Source organism: Haemaphysalis longicornis, unplaced genomic scaffold (genome assembly GCF_048455015.1).
Source record: "Haemaphysalis longicornis isolate Haplotype H1 unplaced genomic scaffold, Haemaphysalis longicornis Haplotype H1 scaffold_3, whole genome shotgun sequence".
NCBI lineage: Eukaryota > Metazoa > Arthropoda > Arachnida > Ixodida > Ixodidae > Haemaphysalis > Haemaphysalis longicornis.
The window spans coordinates 65485099-65511744 of record NW_027526335.1 but is presented as its reverse complement, the minus strand read 5'-3'; the positions used below and the strand labels follow the sequence as shown (position 1 = coordinate 65511744).

General features: G+C 48.2%; 2 protein-coding genes across 2 annotated transcripts in view; one reads left to right on the top strand and one right to left on the bottom strand.

Annotated features, from left to right (window-relative positions):
• The window catches only part of LOC144174541 (uncharacterized), a 34715-nt gene extending 27297 nt beyond the window's left edge, over positions 1 to 7418 (top strand). The window contains exon 2 of the mRNA XM_077703293.1: positions 4186 to 7418. Within this exon, the coding sequence (XP_077559419.1) occupies positions 4197 to 4607 (411 nt within the window). The 5' untranslated portion in view covers positions 4186 to 4196 and the 3' untranslated portion in view covers positions 4608 to 7418. The remainder of the gene's footprint in view (positions 1 to 4185) is intronic.
• Positions 7419 to 13785: 6367 nt separating this feature from the next.
• On the bottom strand, positions 13786 to 19936 carry LOC144173279 (uncharacterized). The gene is made up of 3 exons (XM_077701766.1): positions 19663 to 19936; positions 17846 to 18055; positions 13786 to 14989 (listed from the first exon to the last, which is right to left on the bottom strand). The coding sequence occupies exons 2-3, from the start codon at positions 18046 to 18048 to the stop codon at positions 14671 to 14673; spliced, it is 522 nt and encodes a 173-aa protein (XP_077557892.1). The 5' UTR covers positions 18049 to 18055; positions 19663 to 19936; the 3' UTR covers positions 13786 to 14670.
• Between the last annotated feature and the right edge of the window lie 6710 nt (positions 19937 to 26646).

The window sequence follows — 26646 nt, the reverse complement described above, 5'->3', positions numbered from 1 at the left end:
CCGTTCTTCAGAATACAACAATACAAAAACAAACACAGTGACTTTTTCCACAGCATATGTGACGGGAACACGCAAAAGAAGAAAATGTACCACAAACACCAGCCCAGGTGAAAGATTTTCATGCGGTTGGGCGCCTGTGGAAATGCAAACAGGGAGAAACGAAATTCGGGCGGCAAAGGCCAGCATACGACCGAGAAACGCTTCTGAATTAATTTCGTTGGATTTCTAGCTTTAATAAGGGGCGCTACGTACTTTTCTTTTTTTCATGGTGTCCAAAGGTTGGTGTTCTTAGCAGTCGGTGTTAGCATTTTACGCGTGGTAACATCGTTCCCCTCGAACAATTTCATTACAACAGTCGGGCTTGCCGAGTAACACTTTCGTGGCGGGAAAAATGAAGTTCCGATTCAAGCGCAGTAATTGAAGAAAGGGTGGGAAAGAAAGAAAGAAAGAAAATAGTACAATGCACTGCTTCGTCTCGGCGGGAGAAGAGAAAACGTGACGGAGTAGCAGCGGGGAATCGTCTTACGCATACGCTGGCACACTTGCAACTTTTCTTTGCCTCGATGATTGCGAGGTTAAAGATAAACGGCTAGAGGCGCTCCCGCCGCGTTGCTGTCGCCTACCATAATTGATATGTCACGCGAATAATTGTTTGAACAAAGAGGTGTCGCGACTGCGCAAACACGCCCTGCCTCTTTCCTCCCCAAGGTCCCTTTCCTCGTGTGGCTCCGCCCGAATCTCGGCCCCTGAGATGAGCCGCTCGACATCTATTCCTCATCCATTCCTCTCCGCCTCTTCCATCCCCCCTCCAATTTTGGCCCCTCCCATCAGCTTCCGCGAATCCGTCGCGATTGTTGACGAAACTGCGAGTCGTCGAGAGACGTCACTTTATGTACCCGCTGCAACACCTCATTCGTCAACTGACGACAAAAAAAAAAAAAAAACGCGCTACGTTATATCGATCTTTACCGCCCGTGGGAGTTGTTTTAATTGTAAGCGGAGGCCAAACGATTATTACAATGTATAGCGTAAAAGACTAGCAGAAGGCGATACAGCGGCTAAACACGAGAAAGAAGCGCCCCCTGCACTGGACGGGGCTCTGCAGGGTTGCTTAGTTAAACAAGTCGTTAACGGAGGGTGTAGCGCCCACGTTCGAACGAAGCTAGGCGAACCTTTTCTTGCTTTGGAGGGACGATCGGCGATGTTATACGCAGAACTGCTGCACGTCATGTACGTTGACAAGTTTAGTATGCAGCAAGACGAAGGCAGGCGCTGATTGCTCCATACACAGAGGAAACGATGTTAGACGGGAGACCAATTTGTTCACCCTGCTTTACTAATTGTTACTGCGTGGGTCATCTCGCCTGAAATTGCAGAGCAAACAAAACTTGACGCTACTATGCACTCGCTCACACAAAAAAAAAAAAATCGCACAGCGGACGGACGGCGTAAAGGTGACGTTTGTGCTACGCACCGGTTTCACGTGTGAGTGGGGGAATCTCTGTGAACGCGTTGTTTAGGTTTTATGGCAACAGGTATTAATAGTCTACAGCACGGCGTCTTTTTTCTCGGGGTCATTTCGTCGCCGTGTGTCCGCCTCCGGTGCCACAGCGCATGCGCAACCGAGCCGAGACCTGAAAAACAAGACACCTTTGTCACATCAGAAATTTTGGGGATCGAATTTAGTTTTTCTTGATAGCGAGGAACTATTGCAAAAAAAAAAAATGATTGGTTGTGAGGTTTAACTTGCCGACGCTGCACAGGTGATGAGACGGGACGTAGTAAAGGGCTCCGGATTAATTGTGACCCCCTTTGGATCTTTAACGTGAGCCGGGAACCGAACATACGGCGTTTTCGCTTTTCGCCCCCACCAGAAAAGCGGCCGCCGTGGAACTATCGCAAAAAGAAAGAACATATATTAAAAATAATGGATTTTTGTTTGGAGCTTGTTTCAATTTCAATGCTCTGAGCCGTCAGGCTATGAGTGTATTGCCGCCTTTGTTCGTTATAAAGAAAAGCCGTTATGTATATGAGGGTTTGTATCCAAGCAGCAAAAGTGGCTACGTGCTTCTATATATGGCACGGGGCTACTGTTATTAAAAGTAGGAAAAAAATGAAAGCACGCAGTACGGTGAACGAAATCAAGACGACGTGAGATAGAGGGGTGGCGGTGCGGCAGTGGCGCCGGGTAACAACAGCGGCCCCTCCAGCTCTGACGTGCCACATGACGACTTCCCTTTGTTTAGGCGAAGTGTCGAATGACGCTACTCCAACTCGACCATCAAAGATGCAGGCACCCTCAAATATTTCGCGAGGGTGCGGTCTGGATGCATTATTCGCCAGGGTCCACGTATACCCTATACACTGAGCTGATCTCCCCGCTTCTTTCCTGCCGTCTCATCCGCGTTCACGCACTCTCTGGTTAGCGCCAACCTTGGCAGCGCTACCAAAGCGAGCGTATGTGATGGCGACACTGGCTGAAAGAAGGCCGTTTCACATGCCTCCTCTTTCAAGCGCGAAAATGGCGTTTAGTCTCACCTACTCATTCCATTTCACCGAACCAGGCTTACGTCGCATCGCCGCCAAATGGTCTGCCATATTTTTTATTTTGATTTGGGAAGTTTTTTTTTTCTTTTCCTTCGAGTAACCTCTGCCAGGAAAGCGCTCACTCGTACAGGGCCTCGGGATACACAGGGACACGGCAAGGGCGGCCCCCGAATCCTTCCTAATCAACTTCGTCGTGGAAACTTGGGGTCAGCCAAGACCATCTCGTCCGGTTGTTTGTCAGCGTGCTTTTGGCTCGGGCGTTTATTATTTATCCGAGCGCATCTCGCCTTTGTAATAAACTTCGTCCGAGAATGGAAGCGCTGCGAAGTGTTTTGGGGGAAAAACCCAGGGTTGGCAGTCGCCAGCTGTTAACTAGAAGGACAAACCCATAGGAAAATATGATTGTAGTCGATTACTTTGCCCTGCATTTCGGAGTTCAGTTTCTCAAGAGTTGTCACAAAATACCAGGAAATCTAAGTCTGGGGAAGGCATCTGTGAATGACATTAATTCAGTGAGGCAAGATGCGCGCTCGCACAGGCTAATGTTAATACTGCGCCTTTTATGCGGCGAGCACGCAAAAAAAAAAAAACCATAAAGGAAAGGAAGTTTTATTTCTAGCGGTGAGTGCACTATAGGGCCAGATCTATCAACCTATCCCAAACGAGTCCTGTTTAAATACACGCGTGATTATATCACATAGAGAAAGCAACATCCTTTATTGAGAATGGCCGGCTTGCTATATAAACTAATAAAATTACGTTGCAGATACTTTGCTGAAGGGTCTGAGGAAATCATCAATTTAAATCGTATGCTAGAGTTTGGATCAAGAAAATTCGCGAACCATTAGTAAATATACAAGTGTTAATACGTTGTTATTTCCCTCCGTGCGAAGATACACTGACGCGCAATACAGCCGTAGTGTTTTTTTGTTGTTGTTGTTGTTGTTTCCGTTTAGTCTACGAACACGGCGCTCCACAATCCGTAGATTATACGATCTCTAAACCCTATACATTGTAAATGGTCACGCAGACGAAAGCGTTTTTGTAAAACGAAAGAACAAATTAAAATAAAATCGCAGAGACATTTGTTTGCAATCGTTCGAAACTGCGCTTCTTTGCACACATTTTTAGGAGATTAAAACGACGACGACGATGACGAAAAAAAAATGTTTATTGTAGAGATCAAACGATAGGACGAAACACCCTGACAAAATTTATAGCGGTGAAATCGAAATAAAAAAATAATTGGTGCCCTTCCCTCTGTAAATACGGACAACCAAACAAAGTACACGAAACAAACACGTGGTAGAAACTCGGTGTGATGATAGGGTTGTGCTAGCGCGAAACTTAGTATTTTTTTCCAGCAGCTTTCACGCTCTTATGTGTTCCATATAGACGTACAAAGTAAACAACAAAGGGGATGCGAAGCTGAAGGGGAAAGTCTACCAAAGTAGAATTGAGCGATAACCCCTTTCCGGGTGTATTAGAGAACAGAGGTATAGAGCAAGCTGGTTGTCATTGTCTCTAGATGTCTGGTCCTGCAATGACGTGGTCCTTAAATGTGTGCAGGTTGTCGCTTAGGCATCCCCTGAGCGTCTTCGGTGATCGAGAGTGACCTTCTTTATTCTTGGTGCGCAGGTTCGGTCGCCATGGTCCTTACGCACGTGTGGCTGGTGAACTCGCTGCTGCTGCTCTTGCTGGCACCGTCATGGGCGGATGCTCAGCCGCCGCGCTGCCGCGCTCTGTGCCAGAAGGACCCTGGCGAAGACGCCTGCGAGCGTTGCCGGCTGAGAACCTTCATGCGTTTCGGCAAGAGGGACTCGTCGCGAGCCGTGGCCCTCATCCGGGAACCCCTGCTCGACGTCCAGTCGCTGCAGCTGCTCGACGAGGACGGCGCACCGGCGGCGGCGGCGCTGGGCGGCGGCTCGTCCTCCTCCCGGGAGCAGCTGCTGCTCGAGTCTCAGCCGGTGGTACCCGCGGCCGGCCGCCGGTCGAGCCGGGACCGGTACGGCCTGCTTCTCCGGGCCATACGGGACGTCGGAGGTCGGAACGCGGACTAAGGGCTCCCGGGCACTCTGCCGTGCAGCTCCCTGTCAAAAGGCCCCTTCCCACGACGAGACTCGGCCCATCTTCAGCTCCTTCTAGCTCCCCACACCACCACCGCGAAACGCGAAAAGAATGCAACGCGACGCGCCTGCCGAGTCTTTGAATTGGTGTGTTGTTCGCTGTAGCTCTACCCCGCGCGGTTGGTGAGCGGGTGTCGTGCCGCATGACGGGGGCGTGCGGCGGATTGGTTGGATGAGGATACATATTTTTCACCATTGCGACGGGCCGACTTATCTCTTTTTTTATTTTCTAGCTCTGGCTTTTCCGGGCAGCGCCCAATGCGAACACGTTGACGACATGCTGACGTTGAGAGAAAGTGTGTCCGAAACAAAGCGCGCCAGTTTTTAGTTCTGTTTTGTTTTCTCTTCGTCACAGGTTAGAAAGTGGAGTCAGTGAATTCAAGTGATGTCGGAGAAAAAAATTCGTGAGATCAACTAGCTTGTAGCTCAGGCGAGGAGCAAAAAAAAAAAAAAAAAAAGGTGCAGCTGTTTTCACAGTGAACTGATAAAACATTGATCTCAGAACATTGTTCGCGTCAGGGTGATTAGTTGAAGTCTTGTGTCCAGTGTGTTATTCAAAGCACCAGAAATATTTGACAACAGCGTGGTTGTATTTCTGTGGTGATGCCTGACAGTCCCGTTAGTTGAATACGTAACGTCAGCCCCTCGATGAGATCGAGGAAGAGAATTCACCTTCCTCAGTATGGCGGCTAGACGATATTGTATAAAAGTATACTGAGTCGTATAGTGTGTGAAATGCGCTGTTATGCTTTTCTTCCCCTAAATGCATATCAGAAACCATATCAGAAACCTAGCGAAACCAGTGAGAAAGCAAGGAGTACTATATTTTACTGTGAGCCACCAGAGCATAATCTCGCGTTTGTCTTACTGCTCGTGAAAACTTAACCTCGCATTATATTTTATTTTTTCGCAATATCCGGTTAGTCATAGGTCGTTGTCAGCGACTCCCTATTTACCTCGCCATTCGAACTGACGACTCGGAGTTTTAAGAATCGTAAAGGTTCCTTAAACCTTTTTAAGTCTCTCATTTGCGCCACAGCATGTACAAACCTCGGCTTGAATAACTAACTGTATTGCGCGGGAATTCTTCATTAATCCTGCAATAAAATGGACCTTGACGGCAGACTTTGTTGAAAATAAAATTAGTGTGTAGCAGCAGTGGACGGGATTGAACACGTAGTTTCTCTCTGGTCCCAGAGCTCTGCGACAACTTCATGCATTGGAAGTATACATTGTTTACAGAAAAGAAAACAGCGCGACTTTCGTACGGAAACGGAAGGAGCGCTAAGGCTTTAAGGCGCTAAAAAATTGCGATCTTCCAAACCAGGTGACTGCTGATGCCGCGTGGAAAATGTTATTTATTATCTTATTTATTTATCTATTTTATTCGTGTGCCAGTCGGCGCACCTTGATTAAGTTATTTTGTGAGATTTCTTCACTTTATATTTCTTGCACACAAAGATAGCGAATGACGAAGAACAGGGATTAAGCGAAAATACAAATAAGCAAACGAAACATAAAAAAAAAAAAAAAACACGCGTACGTTTGTCCGGCCTCCTCCAGGCGATCTATATTTGTCGCCCGCCACGACGACACGTGAGGCGTCGTCGGCTGATCGGCGTCAACAACGCTCCTATCGAAGATATCCGTGTTTGGCCCGCGGTTCTACGAAACACCGATAAGTACGAGTGGAGGGGGAAGGGCGGAGCACAAGATACGAAACTCACTGCGCTCGCAATTTCACATGTTGCATCAGGCCTCGTCAATTTTTGCGCATCCGTACTGGGCGCCAGACTGGGCGTCGTCGTTGGAAGCGCGATAAAACTAGTCTGATGCGAGCGCTACATTGGTATCGCCTGGAGAAGTTACGGTACAATGGTGTTCCTGTAGCTGGTGAATTCAGTACAATAAGCCCTCCGAGATTAGGTTTAGGGCCGATTCCTTCTCTGGTGAGAGTTTGTTCTTACCGTTATAGTATAGCTTCGGGCCTTACAACACCGTCGGTACAAGGGGAAAGTCTTAGCACATAGTTGACCATGTGGACAATAGCCGAGCCAGAACGGCGTCAAATTTAGGTGGCTCGTATTAGTCGTAAATAAAACAACAGAATAGACTGTCAGAGTCAGTTAAAGTTTCTTCTATGTTTGTTGCTCCCGGAATTTCGTCGTTTATCAAGAGGGGCCACGGGCGATGCGAAATCTGTCAATAGACTGCCTGTGGTCGATGGTATAAATTCGCCGTTAGCAATCCTGTTCGCTTGTTTGCTTTATTTGGTCGCTCTTTCTCGTCCCTTTTCTTTAACGTCACGAGAACAATCACAAGTGTAAAGCAGTCTGTGCGTGAATGTGTTTAGCTAATTACGGATGTGTACATAGTAATTTATTTTATAGGAAACCTTTGGTTGTTCCTGTACATGTGAATTTTGTAGTACGTTTATAGCATTTTATGTTGGATATTTATTGGAGAGAGAGAGAGAGAATGGAACCTGATTTCTGTCTCTTCGGCAGGACGTTATGAAGCATGTACTGCCACTCCCGCTGGCATGCCGGCGCTTCATGGTAGTCATTGATTACTGTATGTTTCAAAATGTGCGTAGCTGTTAGCCGTTGTGTCATAAAGCCATGATACGGGAACTGTGGTGAATGTTGCTGGGCCAAGGTCAGAGCATGCAGGAACGCTCCGCTACTCTGCTGGACAGCATTTTTCGACATCGGCGATAAATAAAAGCTGTATTTGCTCCAAGTGCGACATGTTTCCTGCTTTCCCCGGCATTGAACAGGTGCGAAGCGAATTTGGAGGTACCATGAATAAAAACCCTTTATTCTGACAAAAAAAAATGAAGAAAGTGTTGTCGTCTCACTTTACTTGCGTCCACATAACTGCTGCTTTCTGTTTTGTTTGACAAAAAATATATCCGAATGAATGCAAAGTACCAGGTGCAGTTGAATAGTAGTACTACGAGCACTGTGGAAAAACGAAACCGAAACTCAAAACGAAGAGCTTGGTTCGGCTAGATAGCAACACGCCACCGAAAGAATCCAAGTCAAGAGAAGACCCTGGAGAAGAGGAGAAGACGAGAGGGGAGAGAGAAAGGGAAGATGGCGCGAACGGAAGCCTAACAAGAGGCACGGTTATTGTAGCTCCTTACAACCGTTAAATAAATAAGTGTTTGTGTTTAAACGACGTCTCCTACCTTCAACGATTCCCACAAAAGAAAAGTTGGTGCCGAAACCCGGGATGGTGGGAGACCAGGACACTGCATCTCGTCACCTAACGTAAGAAGAAAGAACCGCCTGGGAAGAACGCTACCAGCCCAGCTCAGCGGATTCAACGGTGACACCCACAGGAGCCATGGAACGACTGAAGCAAAAACGCGCAGCCGTGCGTTCACAGGTGACAAAACTTCTTGCCGAAACTGACGCATATATCGAGAGCCAGGAGAAAAACGAAAAACACTTGAAAGTTTTATTAGCGCGGATTTCCGCCATTCAGGCTCAGCTCAACGAGGCAGACGCCGCCATTGAACCACGCATACCCGACGAAGAGGCCGAGCAAAATTTCGCCCGAACATTGGAGTACGGCGACAAGATCGTAACTTACATCGCTATGCTCAAGCAAGAGATAAACGATGCTCGCGAGAACCGTCCACCCAGAACAGAAACCACGCCATCCCAACAGAACGAGAAAGCAGGGGCACCGCCCTGTAAAGTGAAACTACCGAAGCTCGATCTGCTCAAGTTCGACGGAAAGAGCGTTAGCTGGCAGGAGTTCTGGGAGCAGTTTGACCAAGTTATCAACGCCAACAGCGAACTCACGGTGTTGAATAAGTTTGGCTACCTCAAGGCAGCAGTGACAGGAGACGCGGCGAGTGTCATCAAGGGCCTTTTTCCGACAGCACGATGTTACGAGGACGCCTTGGAGCTGCTCAAATCTCGTTTCGGCGACGAAGAGGGGCTTATACAGGCGCACATGCGGAAGCTCTTGAGCGTCCCGCCGGTGAGGAGCGCGGACGACGTGAGGGGCCTCCGTCGGTTATACGATACCCTCCTGTCTCACATCCGAGGCTTGGAAGCGCTTGGCCAAAACCAAAACACATTCGAGGCGCTTCTCTTCCCCGTGGTACAACGTTCCCTGCCGAAGGAAATACTACTCGACTTCAACAGAACAACTGCAAAAGAACAAGCGGCAGAAAGTTCGGTGCAGCAGACTCTACTGCACGAAGCAACCCTGGTTACAGAGGATGCACACGAAAAATCATCAGAGAAAAGTGCAACAAAAGGAGTGACGGTGTCGTCCCTTTCCCGACTGATTGCCTTTCTGCGCATCGAAGTAAAAAGCCGCGAAGGTTTAGAAGTGCAGCCAAACGTGGATGCAAAACCGCACCTTCCCGGAGCTAAAAACGACCACAAGAATGTTTACAAACCGCACAAAGGAGGCAATCCGAAGTCATCGGTGGCGACACTGCACCAAACAACGAAGACTGATGCCTGTTTCTTCTGCACAGAAAAGAGCCACGAGACTGCGGCTTGTTGCGCTGAAATCAAGCTGGAAGAAAAGAAGAAAAGGCTCATGGCAGGAAGACGATGCTTCCGCTGCACAAGACCCAACCACCGCTCAAATGTGTGCAGGAGTAACGTCAAATGTGCAAAGTGCTCGAAACGACATGCCACAACGATGTGCGACCCAGAATTCACCGCACCAAAGGCACCATTGAGCACCAGCAGCGTGACCACCGCTCCAGTGAATTTGGAGTCCACAACGAACGAAGCCGCCAGACCGGTCGTCTTACTACAGACTGCAACTGTACATTGTGCAGGAGCGGACAATGCCACCTCACTTCGAGCTCTCTTCGATGGTGGAAGCCAACGCTCGTTCATCACAAAGAGAGCATCCAAAAAACTCGGGTGCAAAGTTGTGGGATACGAAGCACTAAAGGTCGGTGTGTTCGGCGGAAGTCAGTCCGAAAGAGACTTTAAGAGAGTGCTAGTTTCTGTCACGGCACAGAACAAGAAAGTTCACCACCTTGAAGTTTTGGAAACCGAAGTGATCTGCGACCAGAAGGTTCCAATTCCAGAAGCCCACCTGCGAGATCTCATGGGATCAGAGGCTGTGGCTGACCGTACAGGTGACCAAGATCAAGGGGATATTGACCTCCTTATTGGCTCAGAACATTACTGGGATCTTGTGACCGGAAGATCGAAGGCTTTGGATGGAAAACTCCGAGCAGTTGAAACAGCTTTTGGATGGTGCATACAGGGCCCAGTTGGAACGAGAGTCAGGGAAGCACAGTGCATGCAAACAATTGCACTGAAGGTGTCACTTGACGACTCTGATGCCTCGAACTATTTAGAACGCTTTTGGACGTTGGAGTCGATAGGAGTAACGGACGATGTGGCCGGTTGTCCAGAACAACAACTACTTGATTCGTTTGACGAAAACATCAAGCAAGTTGGGAGTAGATATGAAGTTGCCCTTCCCTGGAAGGAAAACATCGAACTCAAAGACAACAGGGAAGTCGCGGAAAAACGCTTGGTGCAGCTAACGAACCGCCTCAAGAAAGACCCTGACCTGCTGCAAACTTACGATGACGTCATCCGACAGTACTGTACGGAGGGCGTGGCCGAGGCTGTGGTTGAAGAGGATGTGAGCAACGGACCGATATACTACATGCCACACCAACCGGTGATACGGGAGGCAAGTGACACAACGAGAGTCCGAGTGGTATTCGACGCGTCATCACATGGAAACTACGCAAAGTCGCTCAACCAAAACCTTGAAAGTGGCCCAAACCTGACAACTGACCTCGTTGGACTACTGCTTAACTTTCGAAGGCACAGAATTGCGTTAGTGGCAGACATCGAAAAGGCATTTCTACAAATCGGAATACGAGAAGAAGACCGAGACGCCTTGAGATTCCTTTGGTTCGAGACCGCAGCAGAAACGACTGAATTGAAGCCGAAAGTGCAGGCGTGGCGAATGACGAGGGTCCCGTTCGGAACAACAGCAAGTCCCTTCCTACTTACAGCAACGCTAAAGAACCACCTCAGAAGCATGGAGGGAGAGTATCCCGTCACTGCAAGAATTCTAGCGGACTGCTTGTACGTGGACGACCTCCTAACTGGAGCAGAAAATGGGGAAGAAGCCTTGAAGATTTACACGGAAGCTAATGCTATCTTCAATGCTGCCTCCATGAAACTGCACAAATGGGCAACGAACAGCAAGGAAGTGAGTGAACACATCAGCGACGGTCAAGAATCCAGGCATCTAGGTTACCTCTCGGGTGTTCTCAAGGTGCTGGGATTAACATGGAACCCCATCAGCGAAGAGCTCACATTCACGACGACAACGAGCGCACCGCCTGATCCTGGAACAAGCACGAAAAGAACTGTGCTAAAAACTACAGCTCGACTGTATGATCCACTTGGATGGCTGACACCATTCACCGTTAGAGCCAAAGCCCTATTCCAGGAACTCTGGCAACGAAACGTGGAGTGGGACGCAGTGTTACCGCAGGACTTAGACACTAAGTGGGTGCAGTGGTGTTGTGAACTGAACGAACTGCAAAGAGTGCATGTACAACGTTGCTACCGTGCTGCCACGACTGGACTTCCGCAGAAAACGTTGCTACATGTGTTCGCCGATGCTAGCCCTGTGGCCTACGGGGCAGTGGCGTACATTTGTGTTACAGATGCGGAAGGCAATACTACGTCTAGTATCCTCATGGGCAAGTCGAAGATCGCACCTATCAAGCAGCTGACACTGCCGAGGCTGGAGCTGATGGCTTGTTTGTTGGCAGCTAGATTGGGCCGATACATAACGAACAACTTGAAGGAACGACCGCAGGAGACATACTTCTGGACAGACTCGACTGTGGCTCTGCACTGGGTGACAGGCGAACCGTCCCAATAGAAGCAGTTCGTGCAGAATCGAGTCACCGAGATACAACGCATCACGAACCCTGCGTTTTGGAAACACTGCCCTGGATCTGGAAATCCGGCAGACTGCATGACCCGAGGGTTCAGCGGTCAGCAGCTTGTGGAAAGTTCCCTCTGGTGGAAAGGACCTGAGTGGATGGGGTTGCCCGAGAACTTCTGGCCGAATCACTCGTCACCCAGCAACACCTCGGCGGCAACAGATGAAAAAAGGGTTCCGGCAGTTCTCCAGGCTACAAGCTCCACGTCACAGACAGTGCTGGACATAACACGATACAGTGAAGCAGCGAGACTTCTCCGTGTAACAGCTTGGATTATGAGATACGTTCATAAGTTGCGCCATACCAGCAATGAATCTGGCTCGTTAACGACACGCGAACTGGACGAAGCCGAGAAACACTGGATAAGGCTAGCACAGCGTGAAGATCTGCAGCGAGAGATCGAATGCACACAAACGGGGGAACGTTTTCCCGCAGACTCACCACTCCGAGATATTCCCGTGTTCATGGACAATGACGGTGTGCTCCGAATCACGGGAAGACTCCAGCAAAGTGAGAAGCCGTACAACGAACAGCATCCCATCGCGTTAACAAGCGGCCACCGATTAGCGGAGCTGATCGCTCGCCGATGTCACCTTCAAGTGTTGCACGGAGGAGTGCGGGACACACTCGTACAGCTGAGAGAGAAATTCTACGTGGTGGGTGCACGCCAGCTGGTGAAAAGAATAATTAAGGGGTGCATGACCTGTCAGAGGTTCAATGCTCGTCCAGCCACCGAGGTAATCGCACCGCTTCCGCGAGACCGAGTCACCGAGGCACAACCGTTTGAAGTCACGGGTGTCGACTTTGCGGGACCGCTTCTGGTCAAAGGAGAGAGCGCAATGCACAAGTCGTATGTTACATTGTTCACTTGTGCCGTAACCAGAGCTGTTCATCTTGAGCTCGTAAGAGACATGTCCACTGAATCGTTCTTGATGGCACTCAGGAGATTCATATCCAGGAGAGGAATCCCTCGAGTCATATACAGCGACAACGCCATGTCTTTTAAAAGAGCAAACAAAGAACTTTCGCAGCTCTGGAAGTCATTGCGCCATCCTGCAACACTTGACTTCATCTCAAACGCACGCATTGAATGGAAGTTCATAGTTGAGCGTGCTCCATGGTGGGGTGGGTTCTACGAACGCCTCGTTGGATCCACCAAGCTTGCACTGAAGAAAGTAATTGGCTCAAGATATTTGTCATTCGATGAGCTTGCAACCGTGCTTTCGGAAGTAGAGGCAGTACTGAACTCCAGACCATTAACTAACCTCTATGACGAGGCTGGGGAACCGAAACCACTATGTCCTTCCCTGTTCTTGACGGGCAAACGACTGACCACGCTACCAAGTGTGGGGATTAAGGATGACAATATTGACGACAGCCTGCACAAGCTTTGGACCCGTCGACAGCTGGCCATCAAAGCCTTCTGGCGTATATGGACCAAGGAATACTTGGCAGAGTTGCGAAATCTCCACAACGGAAAACGACGCCAAGGGAAAATCCTTGCGGTTGGGGACTTGGTTCTCCTTCGAGACTCGCAACTACCCCGGCAGCAATGGAGCCTTGCAAGAATCCAAAAGGTGTTCCCAGGACGAGATGGAAAGATCCGATCGTGCATCCTGAGAATGCCCGGAGGGTCAACGCTCAAGCGACCGATACAGCTAGTGTACCCATTGGAAATTACGTAGCAGTAAAAGAAAATGACTTCCGTCATTTTGGGGGGGAATGTGTGGAAAAACGAAACCGAAACTCAAAACGAAGAGCTTGGTTCGGCTAGATAGCAACACGCCACCGAAAGAATCCAAGTCAAGAGAAGACCCTGGAGAAGAGGAGAAGACGAGAGGGGAGAGAGAAAGGGAAGATGGCGCGAACGGAAGCCTAACAAGAGGCACGGTTATTGTAGCTCCTTACAACCGTTAAATAAATAAGTGTTTGTGTTTAAACGACGTCTCCTACCTTCAACGATTCCCACAAGCACTTCGCATCAGAATGTACGACAGGGGAGTGCGCGACTAATTGATGTGTTCAGTGGTGCTGAAGGAAGAGAAACCTTCTTTAATGAACATATATAGGTCTGAATAGCTCCCTCGTGTGGGTAGTATGCAATAATCAAAAATATTAAAAAATTACAGCTCATATTCTGTAAAACCTTGACGGTTCCAGTTGGTTCCCTGTCGGGCTTCCTCAAGATGCTAACTGGAACTGACCATGCTTTGACTGAAACAACAAAGAATATCTCTTGACCTTCGGCGAACATCCAGCATTTCAGCGACGGTGGAGTATTGTACACTTTATTATGCCCGCACAAAATGGCCTTGGCGCCAGCGGAACCCGGGAAACCGCTAATGAGTGACACCTTTCATTTACGTTACTTACTGCTTTGTCGCACAATACAACTGGTCCCCCATGAATTATTTCACACTCAAACCATCACCCGTAACCAAGTATCGGAGAACAAATTAATTGCGGCGGCAGCAGGTAATTACCCCGGGAAAACACCACTGGCTTGGAACGATCCGATTTGCTCCGTTCCTCATACATGTAGTGAAAGCAAAACGGCTAGATGGCCACATTAAACGTGCCAGCGAAAGCAGAAGAAAATAAAAGTCAACTGGGCATGTAAAAAGGGAGGCAGGAAAGGAACGCACGCAGCGCAACTGTTTTTTTGTTGTTGTTGTTGTCGTTTCCTTCTTTAAACGACTTCTCGCCTCTTTATTTCCACTCCTCACGTCTCGTCGACACGAGTCCGCCGTCACGTCGTGGCCTGACACAGAAAAGCCGGAAACCGCTTCGCCGCATTTAAAACGAGCCGTCACGAAATGTTTCCCGCAAAAGTAGAAAAAAAAGAACAAAAACAGACGAGCATCGCCAAATCAAGAGCGACAAGAGGAAGAATAAGTGCAGAACAAGGAAAGGATAGCAGCCGCAGCGGTTAGAGTTAAGCGTCTGACACAACGCCGTTCTCAAGTCGAGAAGGAGCTGCATCTTGTACGAGTGGAATGCGGGGCCTCTCCATCTGGTGCGAGATCAGACATCGTCTTGCTCGGAGTCTGCGGCGGAGGAGGAAGAGGAGGAAGAGGACGAGATGTCGGGCTCCTCGATGCGCGTGTTGTTACACACCACTGTGGCCGGGTTGTAGTGGCAGTGGGGGCTGTTGCTGAGGTAGGCGCGCGAGCAGTTGCCGCCCTTGCGGCCGAACAGGTCGATCTCGTTGTACACGAGGTTGTCCGAGCCGGCGCCTTCGAGATGCTCGCGACAGTCGCTGAATGCCTCGGCCACCTCTTGCGCACGGCCGTCGCGCTGGCACTCGTAGATCGCCTCGTAGTTGCCCTGGCAGTGGAAGAAGCTGCGAATGGGGCGAGGTAGAAAGAAATGCGAGCCCGAAGGTTGGCTCCGTTTGTAACCGAAATATGGAATGGGGAGGACAGTCACCGCAATTGTATAAAGACACGATTATGTAACGCGACAGCATGTAATTTGATGTTTCCTTTAAATATTATCCATAGTTCTCCGGCGTTACGCCCGACAATATTTTGCCTGTGTAAAAAAAGCGAAGGTTGCGGAGGAAACATTCATTTCGATTGCTCGAAATTGCATCTTGAGCATGGACAGACAATCGAAGCCAAGAAATCGCGGACTATAAAGATGCCTTCCATGGGGTGAGGCCTATCACATCCGCCCATGTGCAATAAAAAAAAGATTTATTCTCTCTCTCTCGTGCGACAACTGATACTCAGGTGCTACCTAGGACAGGCTACAGAATTTCTAATTTTTATGAGAGCACAGTGACGCTGTTGTTATCGTATGTCGTTCCCAACAAAAACTTTCCTGTTTATTTTTTGCCCTTCACATTACCGCTTTTGTGCGGAGTCCCGTTACGGGGAAATGTGAGAACAATTGTATAGCGATCACGATAGGAATTATGCAACTTAATTGGAACAAAGGTGGCCCAGAAATGTATTCTTGGAATCATGCTGTGCTTGTATGAAAATCTGCCCCCGCTTTGGTCCAAGCCACGATGTCCGGATTTGCTAGGTTTGCGCCACATTCTGTGATTCTGATTTCGTACAGACGCACGGAACCTGAGTTGAAACTGTGGGTGTGCTTAGCAATATATGTATATGCAGGCGAACGAAAACAAAAAGGAGGCAGAGAATTGCGTGGGCGGTCGTATTTGCGAGCCAATAAGGCAGTTAGCACACTTTTCATTTCATTTAAAGCAATATCTCGCAAGCTTGAATTAAAAAGTATAGTAATAAGCATGGCTCCCCTAAAGTCGATGAACGCTTCAGAAGGAAACACAGGACTAATCCTCAGCCTCCTAACTTGAGCACTTTCGTGAGTAGCCGTAAAATAGATGGAAAATGTCGGCGTACACTTACCTTGAACTCATATGCGCTACTATAATTAGGTGTTTTTTATTTAGCTGAGCACATGACGTGGTGCGCACGGGAAGCCAGAAATTTAGAAATAACAAAATAATTGAGTGCACATCCACTCTGAAAATTGATGACTGGCGGAGCTGGGCGCAGTACAAGAAAAGCGCAAAACAAACCCCGTTTGTTTGTATATAGTGATTAGTCATACCTAATTAGCAGAATGAAACTTGAACGAACTAGAGTCTTGTTTTATTTGTCAAACACAAGACTGTCTATTTCCCTCCAGTAGAAGCCCATCTATCGACAGCAAACAGGAATAGTCCAATCTTTCCAAGTTCCGTGTGAACAACGTAGTGATGAATAATAGATGGAACTCGGCATAATTTTATAGACACATTACGGGTAACTGTTATAAAATTCGTTTAAGGATAATTTTCATGAAACAACAGTTACAAAAGTTTTCAGCAACCACAGACGGCCGTCTATTGACAGCAGGCGGAAATTCTGCAGTGTTTTGCCACTTCACTGAGAACTATGACAAGGAAATGGCACTCGGCGTAATGAAAAAATCGTCCTAGCGGCCAATATCAGTGCAATGTTTCCGAAAAATACCCGCATTAGATTGAGAGCTACAGAGCATTCACTAAATGGTTGGCTTTGCCGCAAGATTAAATTTTGTCGACGCGACTTTTTTCTGCCCACCCTGTCGACGCGCGCAGTTTTGGCAAGAACCAAGCCTATAACAACTCCGCAGTAAAAAAAAACATTGTGTTAATAAATGCAGAGCATTTCAGTAACTCACGATGTCACCCGCGTTGACGTCCGTAGTCGTAGTCCGCACCCCTCCCCCTACACTATATATAAAAAAATAATATCCGGCGCCTGGTTTCGATCCCTCGACCCTGCGGGCGGAACGCAATGTACATGGTGCTCTACCCACTGCGCCACAAAGCCGACACAGAATGGGAGGCTACGAACGCGCCTTATATCCTTGACTCATTCAAACTATGTCAAGAAGCTGCTGATACAACGCATTCACAACCACCAAACTCCCCAAACACTAAACGTTAACGCAATACACCCACCCCCTATGCGACGCATTTACTCGAGTCCCCCTCGCGGGGAGACGGGCCCAATTTTTTTTTGAAGGCATTGCCGCTGTACTTCTCGTAATAGTCACCGGCCAAGTTTGAATTGGGATTACGCGGTAAATCTTGCGTGATAAGCACTTGATGAGACGTACTTTCTTCAATAAGTTGGCGTGCCCAAGTTTTTACGCCCACTATTAATGCGTTGAAGCAAACAGAGTTCCGCTAAAGTTTCCATACGTGACTACATCGAACCGCGAATGCAGTTTCATGCTTATAATAAAAAAGATTTTTTGCACATATGCACTGGTAAACCGTCGAAGTATCCCGCCCCACCCACCAGCCTTGTGCTTGCGGGAATCACTCCACACGCTTAAAATGCCCACCAAAGCCTACGACTTGTTCTTTCTCTCCTTCGCTACAAAATGGTTGCGTTAACTTTCAACCCACAAACCTTGCCAATCAGGGGCACCATCGCGCGAGCGATAAGTACACTCGGGGTAAATTTACGGGAAGTTTGAGAAATATGTGGTGATTATTGAGTGGCTAATAATTCTGTTCGCTTCATCGAAAGAGGAAGATAGAAACTTCAGGGTGGTAATCTGACACTCAGCACAGTGCACAACTACCGGCCGGGGGGACAAAGTTTAAGCCAAACCTTGAATTGTTTCTCTCTTTTTTAGAGCGCCTTCGCACGCCGTATATTGATCAAAGGGACACAATTCGCACACTTACGCGTCGCAGTATTCGCAGTACATGGAGCGTCTGTAGTTGACGAAGAGCTTGCGTGCTGCGCAGTCTGCGTGCTCTTCCTGAAAGAAGCTCCTGCCGAACCTCCGCTGAAGACACCTCATGAAGTCGTCCCACTCCACGTGCGTCGAGCAGAGGGGAACGGCGGCGATGCAGAAAACAGCAGCGACCAACAGTGACTGGCGCATGTTTGACCTGCAAATAAAATATGTCCGGGGGATTTGTTGCATTATTTTGTCGGGAAATACTAAACCTTCGTCATTACACAGTGATTTCATTCGAAGTGTTTCAAGCTTCCCACTGCGGTATATGATGAGAACATCTTACCTGCTTTTAGCGAAGTATTGCTTATAAAGAAGTCAGTTTTCATGCCTAGGATTCGTTATAACGAGGTAAACGGTAGTTTACTTCGGCAGAGAGAGAGAGAGACAGCCTTTAATAGAAAAGGATGACCACTGGTCACGATGGGGGAAAGGAATGGGGAGGGAGGGTAAGAGAAAAAAAAAACAAATAAATGCTGGTTGTTCTCAGTAGACTCAATAACTGGGCCAGTTCTTAGAACCTGCAATTCATGGGCCAGTTCATGGTGATCGCAATAGGGTTAGAGCACATACACCAGTTCGTTCGGGGGACGACGAATAAACTATGTAAGGTAACTAGGTCATCCGGTTTCGCAAGGACTACGTGTGCTCTCTGCCTATACAAAACATGGTATGGTCCGCTATAGAAAATCCTTTTATGGTTGGCTATAGCTATTTGGCCCAATTAGCTATAGCCGCTTCTATGGCTGTCTTTAGTTATTCGCATTGACATTCCTATGGGTGTCTTTAGCTTCTTCTATAATCTGTTCTATGGCTGTCTTGATCTATGACATGCCATAGAAATGTCTTCGGCCTTCTACAGAAAAAGGTAAAGATTCGCATAGAGATACACTGGTAGGATCATAGAAGGCGCTAAAGGCAGCCATAGGGATGTCGGTAAGAAGGGCCAAAGAGAGCCATAAAAACGGCTAGAGCTAAACCATAAAAGAAGCTAAAGACATCCATAGGGACGATAAGAAGAGCTAAAGACGGCCATACAAACCTCTATAGAAGACGCTAAGGACGCCCACAGGAATGTCGATACGAATAGCTAAAGACAACCGTAGAACCGACTGAAGAAGAAGCTCAGACATCCATAGAAATGTCGATACGAATAGCTAAAAATAGCCATAGGAACGGCGATAGGTGATTGCTAAAGGCAACCATAAAATGATTTCCTATAGGCGACCATACGATATTTTTGTATGGGTGCAAGCACCCATAGTTTACTTCCATGTGTTACGACAGTAATGAAATAGTATGTATGGAAATAACTAGTCTGCTCAATAATAACAGCATACGCCAACGAAGCATTTGTTTTACTTGAACAACGCAATCTCTGTTTTTGGGCGGATTTTTGTAGAGCAGAGTTTACTACAGTATAGGCCGCAACCAATGCGGGTCTCCGCTAGGTGCCTAAACCACAGCTCAGAGCAAAATATCAGCCAAACGCTCATCGCTCACCTTCACGAGTGCCTTCACTGCAATCAGTCTTAGGAGCTGTTGCCTGTCTTCTGTGTTACGTGGTACAGAGGATAAAGCGGGACATGGTATTGATTATCAACTTAAATGTATGGCATAAAGACAATTCACTACCCCTCATGCACACAGCAGTGGGGCGACGGTGGGAACAAAACAATCGCGTGTACGTTCTTTGCGCATGCGCGGGTCAATTACTCCCTAATTGCGGAGCGTAAAACATTACGAGTAGCGTTTGCTTACCTGTAAAGTTCGTGAAGCCAGAAGCCGCGCTGTCTCGCTTAGGCTGAAGCACTGAGGCTGCAGGTACCTTGAACGCGCACAGCGGGGCAGTCTGCGTGCAGCGGTCACGTTTCGTATGCACTCGCGGCGCAGCATGCAGGGACCCCTATATGCACGCGGCGGGCTGGTGATCAGAATAGCGGGTCACCCGCCAGTTTTCTCCGCACGGTAGAGTGATGGCACTGTATAATGCGCAGTGTGAAAGCCGGGTCACTCGCCCTCCTTCCTTCCGCCCTAGGACGACTCTCTCCATTCTTTTTTCCTTCGGTCTCGTCCGTCTCGTTGCAGCCTCTCCTCCGACGACGAAGTCGTGAGGCTCACAATTCGCAACTCGCAGCGGCGTTTCGGGCGCAACGTGGCCCTCTCGGTGCTGCATTACCGCTTTTGTCTGGAGGCTCTGCTTACGACCGTTAAAGGGTTTTTTGATGCCCTTTCTCTTTTCGTCCTGCTAGAGAAAGCGGAGCAGTGGGAACGCACTTTTTAATCGCTTCTTCAGCAGCACTTTTGCGCAATTTTTAGACAGTTATGCGAGATGTAGGCCTGGTTTTCTAGTCACCAATGGGAGCGGAATCAGTGCCCGTTCATTCTACTACCAAGGGAGGGATATGTTTAGGCAGAACAAAAAAATTGCGCCAATCCACCCCGTGAATGTGGTTGGAAAGAAAAGCTGTAAACGGCACCCATAACGATTACCCATGCGACGTCACTTAAATTCACTCACATCGCTCTACAAATAGTAAAACCAGAGAGAAGTGAAATACACTTAACCACGCCATTTATTACTTCAAAGAAATATTCTTGGTAAGGTTAAATCAATGCATGGTGCATGAACGGTGTTTGTTTGAGTTCTATTGGTGTAGCACAAGAGTGGAAACTTTTTTCATAAAAATTAAAGTAAGCTCCAACCCGGTGTTAGACGATCTGACTACTCCGTCTGTGCTCCGGGGACGGAGGCGACGAGATTTGCGGCAGAGATGGAGGAGCAGGAGTAAGAAATACTTCTGCTCAGATTTCTGAACGGCCCAGAGTGCAGCCCTGGGGAGTGATTCCTTCTTCTGTGGGGCCCATATGCAATCCGCGCGGCCTGTGTTCTGTCCACCCGCTGAAGCTGGGTAGGTAGAGAGGGCCTGGACAGCAGCATCTCCAATTGCTCTTGTTGGGTAGTTGATGTAAAGAGAGGAGGGTGCTCAGGGCTAAAGTCGCACACCCCAATTACGGGGCGGAGTGTTCCTTCTTCTGAGCAAAATTTACATCCAGCATCGTAGCAATTCGGATACATTAAGTGAAGGCGCGTAGGCTGTGGGAAGGAGCCCGGATTGTATGAGTCGTAGGGTATTTTGTTGTTTTGTTGTTCTCTGAAAAGGTCCGGGTAAGGCGAAGGTATGGTCTGTCTCAGAAGGCGATAATGCTGGGTTATCTCCCTGAACGTGACAAGCGGGTGACTGTCCTCGTGCAGCTCCATAGCACGGGAGGTAAAAGCGCAGACTTGTTGGGTGGGCGTATTTGTTGCCCTGAATTGAAGCGTGAGGGGGTGTCCAGATGAGCTAAATGGAACCGTTTGGGGAGTGGTTTTTTAGCACGCGCAGTGCAGGTCAGGACACCCATCCCGACCGGTAATTCCAGTAGGCTTGCTGGGAATCGGTGACTACCCTCCGAACCCCTGGTTGAGCGAGAGCCAAGGTGATGGCTGCCTCTTCTGCTGCCGTCTTTTCCAGGGTTGTAAACGAGGTACACGCAAGGAGGTTGGTTCTGGAGGTAGCCACGATGATGGCGTATTGCTGCACTCGATGTTTGGAGGAGTCTTTGTAGATAACGGAATGATCCCCACTGAGGGTGGTGTTTAGCGCTTGAGCGCATTCTTTTCGGTGACCCTAAGCAAAGGGAGCATCTTTAGTTTTATTCGCCAAGAGTATGGGAGTACGTCAAGCGGAGTGACATTCTGGGCTGCCCAGCCAATCTGGTGAAGCATGCGGTTACCCACCGCAGTTCTGAGTCGGACCTTCTGGTTAGAAAGATGGCCTTCTATCAGCTCTTCCACCGTGTTGTGGAGCCCCGTGCTAAGCAGCCTCTGTGTGGACGCACTCACGAGAAGACCAATGGTCTGCTCGACCGCCTTTCTAATCCTTATATAAAGCATCTCTATGTCTTCATTGTCGAGAAAAAGACAGGGGGTTGACGTAAGTGACTCTCAAGAGGATAAAAGCTTCAATTAATCGAAAGGTACCGGATTCCTTTAGGCCTCGCTTCTTGGAGGCAACTCGCCTGATCATGTGTATGATTTGATTAATGCAGTTTTTGAGGCGCTGCAAGGAGACGTCACTCTTGGTGTTAGCCTCGAGATGTAGGCCCAGGATCTTGATGCTGGGGCTTGGAGTGATGGCCTGGCCATCAAGGAGTATTTGGATGTATTCCTTGGTTTGGCGTGAGGGTCGACGACAAGGAGCTGTGATTTTTACGTGAACACTGGAGGCCACGTGCTTTAGCACATTGGCGTAAGGAAGTCAGATGCCATGCATTGGTGTGAGCTTCCTTTAATTTTTGTAACGCTAAGCACATGGGCAAGGTGCGCACAGGGCCGCTAGACGGGCGTGAGTGGTCGCGTGACGCTTTCACGTGGCATTCGCCGAGAACGCAGGGGGAACCCGTAGATATGCTTGGGGAGTACACCACCTGTCTTCCCCGTCTTCGCATGGGCTCGTAGCTCAATCGGTAAGACAACGGGCTCTCGCTTTGTTAGTCTATTAGTTCCAGGTTCGATACCCGGCGGTGCCTGTGAATTCTTTTATTTGTTCACTGGAGTTTTCTGGTGACACCAACGGTGGCGAAAGAACCCTTGGGGGGTAGAGGTAAAAAGCTTTGCTTTAAAAGGACGAAATAAAAAGTAACGAGAACGCTGAGATAGGTTGTCCAGGGCAGGGCGATATCTGTCAGCTTGTGCGCTCTTGCTCTGGTGTGCCGTGGTTCCGGGGCAGGTAAAGGTTCTCCAAAAAATTCGCAAGGGTCAAAGTATACGCAAAGAAGTTCCGCGACAAAATACTCAAGGGACGCACAACGATGCCACGGGCTCCAAAAAAGTTCCAGACAGGAGACGGGCCCCTCTAAGGGAACTCCAGTGTCCCATTGGTCGACGAGCCCGATCAACGAGGGAAGGCAAAGGCACACCCAACGTGTCTCCGCAACGTGTCGATAAGGGTAGAAGTGGTTGCAAAGGACGACACGACAGCAGCTGTCACGCTCACGCGGGCACATTTTCATTCTAATCGATGGAATAAAAAAAATAGCCCAGCTTGCACTAGTGGTGCAACGCTGGTGAAACAGCAGAGCTGGCGTTCCCCCACCCTACGTCGGGAGCCGGCTGCAGTTTCAGCGCACATGTATTTCTGTGCTTGCCGCCGAAAGTTCTTCACGACTGGAAGGCCCGGATCGTTTTGTCCACAACCTTTCACATATCTCCCAGAGTGGACCACGTTAGCACGCGCTAGAAACCGCGGCAACCAGCTTCGTGAACTCAGCGTCTGTGCTTCCCACTTTAGGCGCGAATGCACGTGAACTGGCGAGGCGAACAGCACGCGAGAGATTACGCCACGAACGCAGTCGTATAGAAGCAGATTTCATAACGCGAGGGACCCAGTTTAGATCCCTACCACGTGAAGCATTTTCCCCCCGGTTCCCAACGTTTTGTTGCGTGCGGCGGCAGTCTTTTGTTTTATGTTGTGCTTAATTTGAGGAAATGGTTATCGATTCTTTTGTTTTTTTTTAATATTGATTTCCAGCCTCCCGAACCCATGCGGGCATTTGCCTTCCCACCTCGTACTGATGCGGTCTGGAAAGCCGACCTGGAATGGTTTTTGCACGCCATGAGCGCCTAAGTTCCTTGTTAAGTTTATTCCCTTTTTTTTTTCGCTTAAAAAAATAAACCATTTGCCCTAAAATCCTTATCTGGCCTTTTTTCTTTGTACGTGTTGCGCACTGCGTGCCAATCCAAACTTTTTTTTTCCAATTGGCGGCCCACATTATTGTTCCTCGCCACCACTAACCCTATACCCCTCGAGCGTTTTGGTGTGGCCCAGTGGTCAGGTTGCCGGTTTTACCCGCCGCGGTGGCTCAGTGGCTAAGGCGTTGCGCTGCTGAGCACGAGGTCGCGGGTTCGATTCCCGGCCGCGGCGGCCGCTTTTCTGATGGAGGCGAAAAGCAAAAACGCCCGTGTGCACGAGATCTCGGCGCACGTTAAAGAACCCCAGGTGGTCAAAATTAATCCGGAGCCCTCCACTACGGCGCGCCTCATCACCTGCGTTGCGTCGGCGCGTTAAACCCTACAATCAATCAATCAGGTTGCCGGTTTCATAGAGTGAAGGTCCCGGGAGCGATTCCCGGGACTTCCCTACCTCATTTTATTCTTGAAACGCGCGCTCACAACACCTGCTCGTGGGTTCCTTTCCTCCTCGCCATTTTCCCTCACACTTCTTGGCTTAGCATTTTCACCCTCGCCACTTCGCCGATGATGATAGTTTTCTGGTAATTTTAATTGTATGGAACACCCGTGTGCATACGAGCGTGTGCATACACGCCTCGTAGCAGAGGCGCAGTTTCATTGGTTTCATCACGTGAAACGTTAAATGGGTCTTACAACGGAACTGACGAACGCTTTCTATCGGGTCTGGAAACACTGAAAAAGGTATAGTCATAACCAGCATCGCCACCACATTACGTGACTCCGTGAAACGGCGTGATGTGTCGTTATCTGTTCGTTGCATCAGGCAGCTTTTGAACTCACTGCTTCGCATTTGATAAGACTAGCTGAAAGCGGATATCGAATGCTTTCAATCTGAAAGTATTCGATGCCCCTGCCCCATTGAGGGATAAAGGCCGCGTTCGGCGTGCGTAGCAGAGAAATGGCCCCCAAAAGCACGTGACAGTAAGTGAGCGGTAAAAAAATTGTGTGAACTTAGGCGTAGATGTGGATCGAATCGAGGACCTTCAGAATGCGAGTCAAACCCACGTCCCTTCACAACTATGCATCCAAGGCTCTACCCGGCTGAACGAGGCTTTAGGGAATGCGTTGTAGCCTTCGGCTTATAAACGTGTGTTACAGACATGCACTCAGTCCTACATGAGTAACTAGAGTACACTAATTGTAGAAGCACAAGTTCCTAAGAAACGGGTATTTGCTGTACTCCTACATACGGGCTTAGGAGTTCTCGCGATTTTTTTATTAATGTAACTGAAATGACAATGGCCAATAGCGACGGCAGTATTTCTGTGAGGTCATATAAGCACATGAAAATACGCCCGCAGTTCGATGTTGCGGGAGAGATATCTTTTCTTTCCAAAGTACCCAATGCACACATAACAGTAATATTTGGTTTGGGTTGGTGGTTCCATTTGGACATTTACCACTTTTTAAGACCAATATAAGTGTTGCGCAAAGACCTGAAAGAAGTTTCGCAGGCGCTTTTTGATTCGGGTACAGTCACGCGGACCGTTTGGTGTGAACTAGATTTAGGGAATCCTCACCATAAACGCTTGAAAATAAAATTAGAACATACCGAGATTGAAACAACTCTAACACAGCGTAAGGAAGCGTTATGCTGTAATGGAACGTTATAGAATTCTGCAAATAATATGCAAACAAGAAGTGCTTTTTTGTACAGTCAATGCGATTTGAGGTGATAAGTCTAGTTTTTCGTTTTAATTTGTCAAGGATGGCTTGTTACCCTAGCGCGCGATCGCGATAACTTCAACGTTGAGTTTTGAGAACCCGAAACACGAGAGAGACGTGGCCGTGAGGCAAAGCGAAAGAGAATAAACGTCCTCTTTTGTCATTTGCACAATAGCGACCACCCGGGATGCGCAACTACGGATCCTTTTTGTTTGCAACAGGCCCCTCATCTAAGCGGACCGCTGCGGCACTTAACGCACGTGTAGTACGAAGGCTTCTTTGTCATAGCACGAACATCAAAGGGAAGTTGAGGTCAATGATAACAGCCAGGTGTTAGAGGGAATTCCCATAAGGTCTCAAAAGCCATACGAGCAACTTGACAGAGAGAGGGTAAAGAGGTCTCAGAAGCTAGCTACACAGTCATTTTCTTACGCAGAGATGAGCTTCGGACAATGAATTTTTCTCATGGGACAAAACCCCCTCTTGCCACAGTCATCGTGCTAAAGAGAAACTGTGTGTGAGAGTCGGTTAAGTTTTAAGGCACTCCTCATGTAAAACATTGAAGGATTAATTGGTTAAAAAATAAAATAACGTACAAAATATGTGGGCAGATTGGAGGCGATTATGTTTGAAAAATACACTGGGGCCTAATTTTTCTTAAAGGTCGAATTCAATACTTTAGTTAGTAGTGGCAAAAGTGGGGAGGTTGTTCGAATATCCGCTGGTTTTCAATCTTAAGAAATTTAAGCTGGCCCACATTAAGCTGGACATTTGAGATTATCTGCACCATAGACGTAGTTGGGTATAGATATTAGTACTCATTATTGAAACAAGGTTACAAGCGTTGGGAATTATTGTTTGTCCCACATCAAAAAAAAAAAAAGGTAAGCCCAAACAAATTTAAGCTTGCTGAACGAAAACAGCCAGATGAGGTAAAATTCACAGAACGTTCTCTCGCCAAAACGATGTGTAAGACAAGTGATTTGAACCGGTTTTCCCGAAGTGACTACTCCTATAGGTAGCACTAGTTCCTTATTTTGCACACATTTCTGCAAATAAACTAGGTAGCGGAAAACGTATAACAAAGAATATGGTTATCGTTTCTTTCCATATGCTTTCTTTGACCTCTTAACAGCACGTTCTGAGGAATGTGCGAGCATAGATACCCACACAAAATGACAATCCTTGTTGAGGTGCACATACGAGCGGACAGATTTGGCTAGAATTTTCCTCACCCTCACTTCCCTGATTGCTCGGTAGCCTGCTACACTTTTTGCGGTAGTATT

Excerpts from the sequence above, each read along its gene's own strand:
- LOC144173279 (XM_077701766.1), bottom strand. The coding sequence starts at position 18,048 with ATGCGCCAGTCACTGTTGGTCGCTGCTGTTTTCTGCATCGCCGCCGTT. Across the intron at positions 14,990-17,845 it reads TACTGCGAATACTGCGACGC|CTTCTTCCACTGCCAGGGCA; the intron begins GTAAGTGTGCGA and ends CCCCATTCGCAG.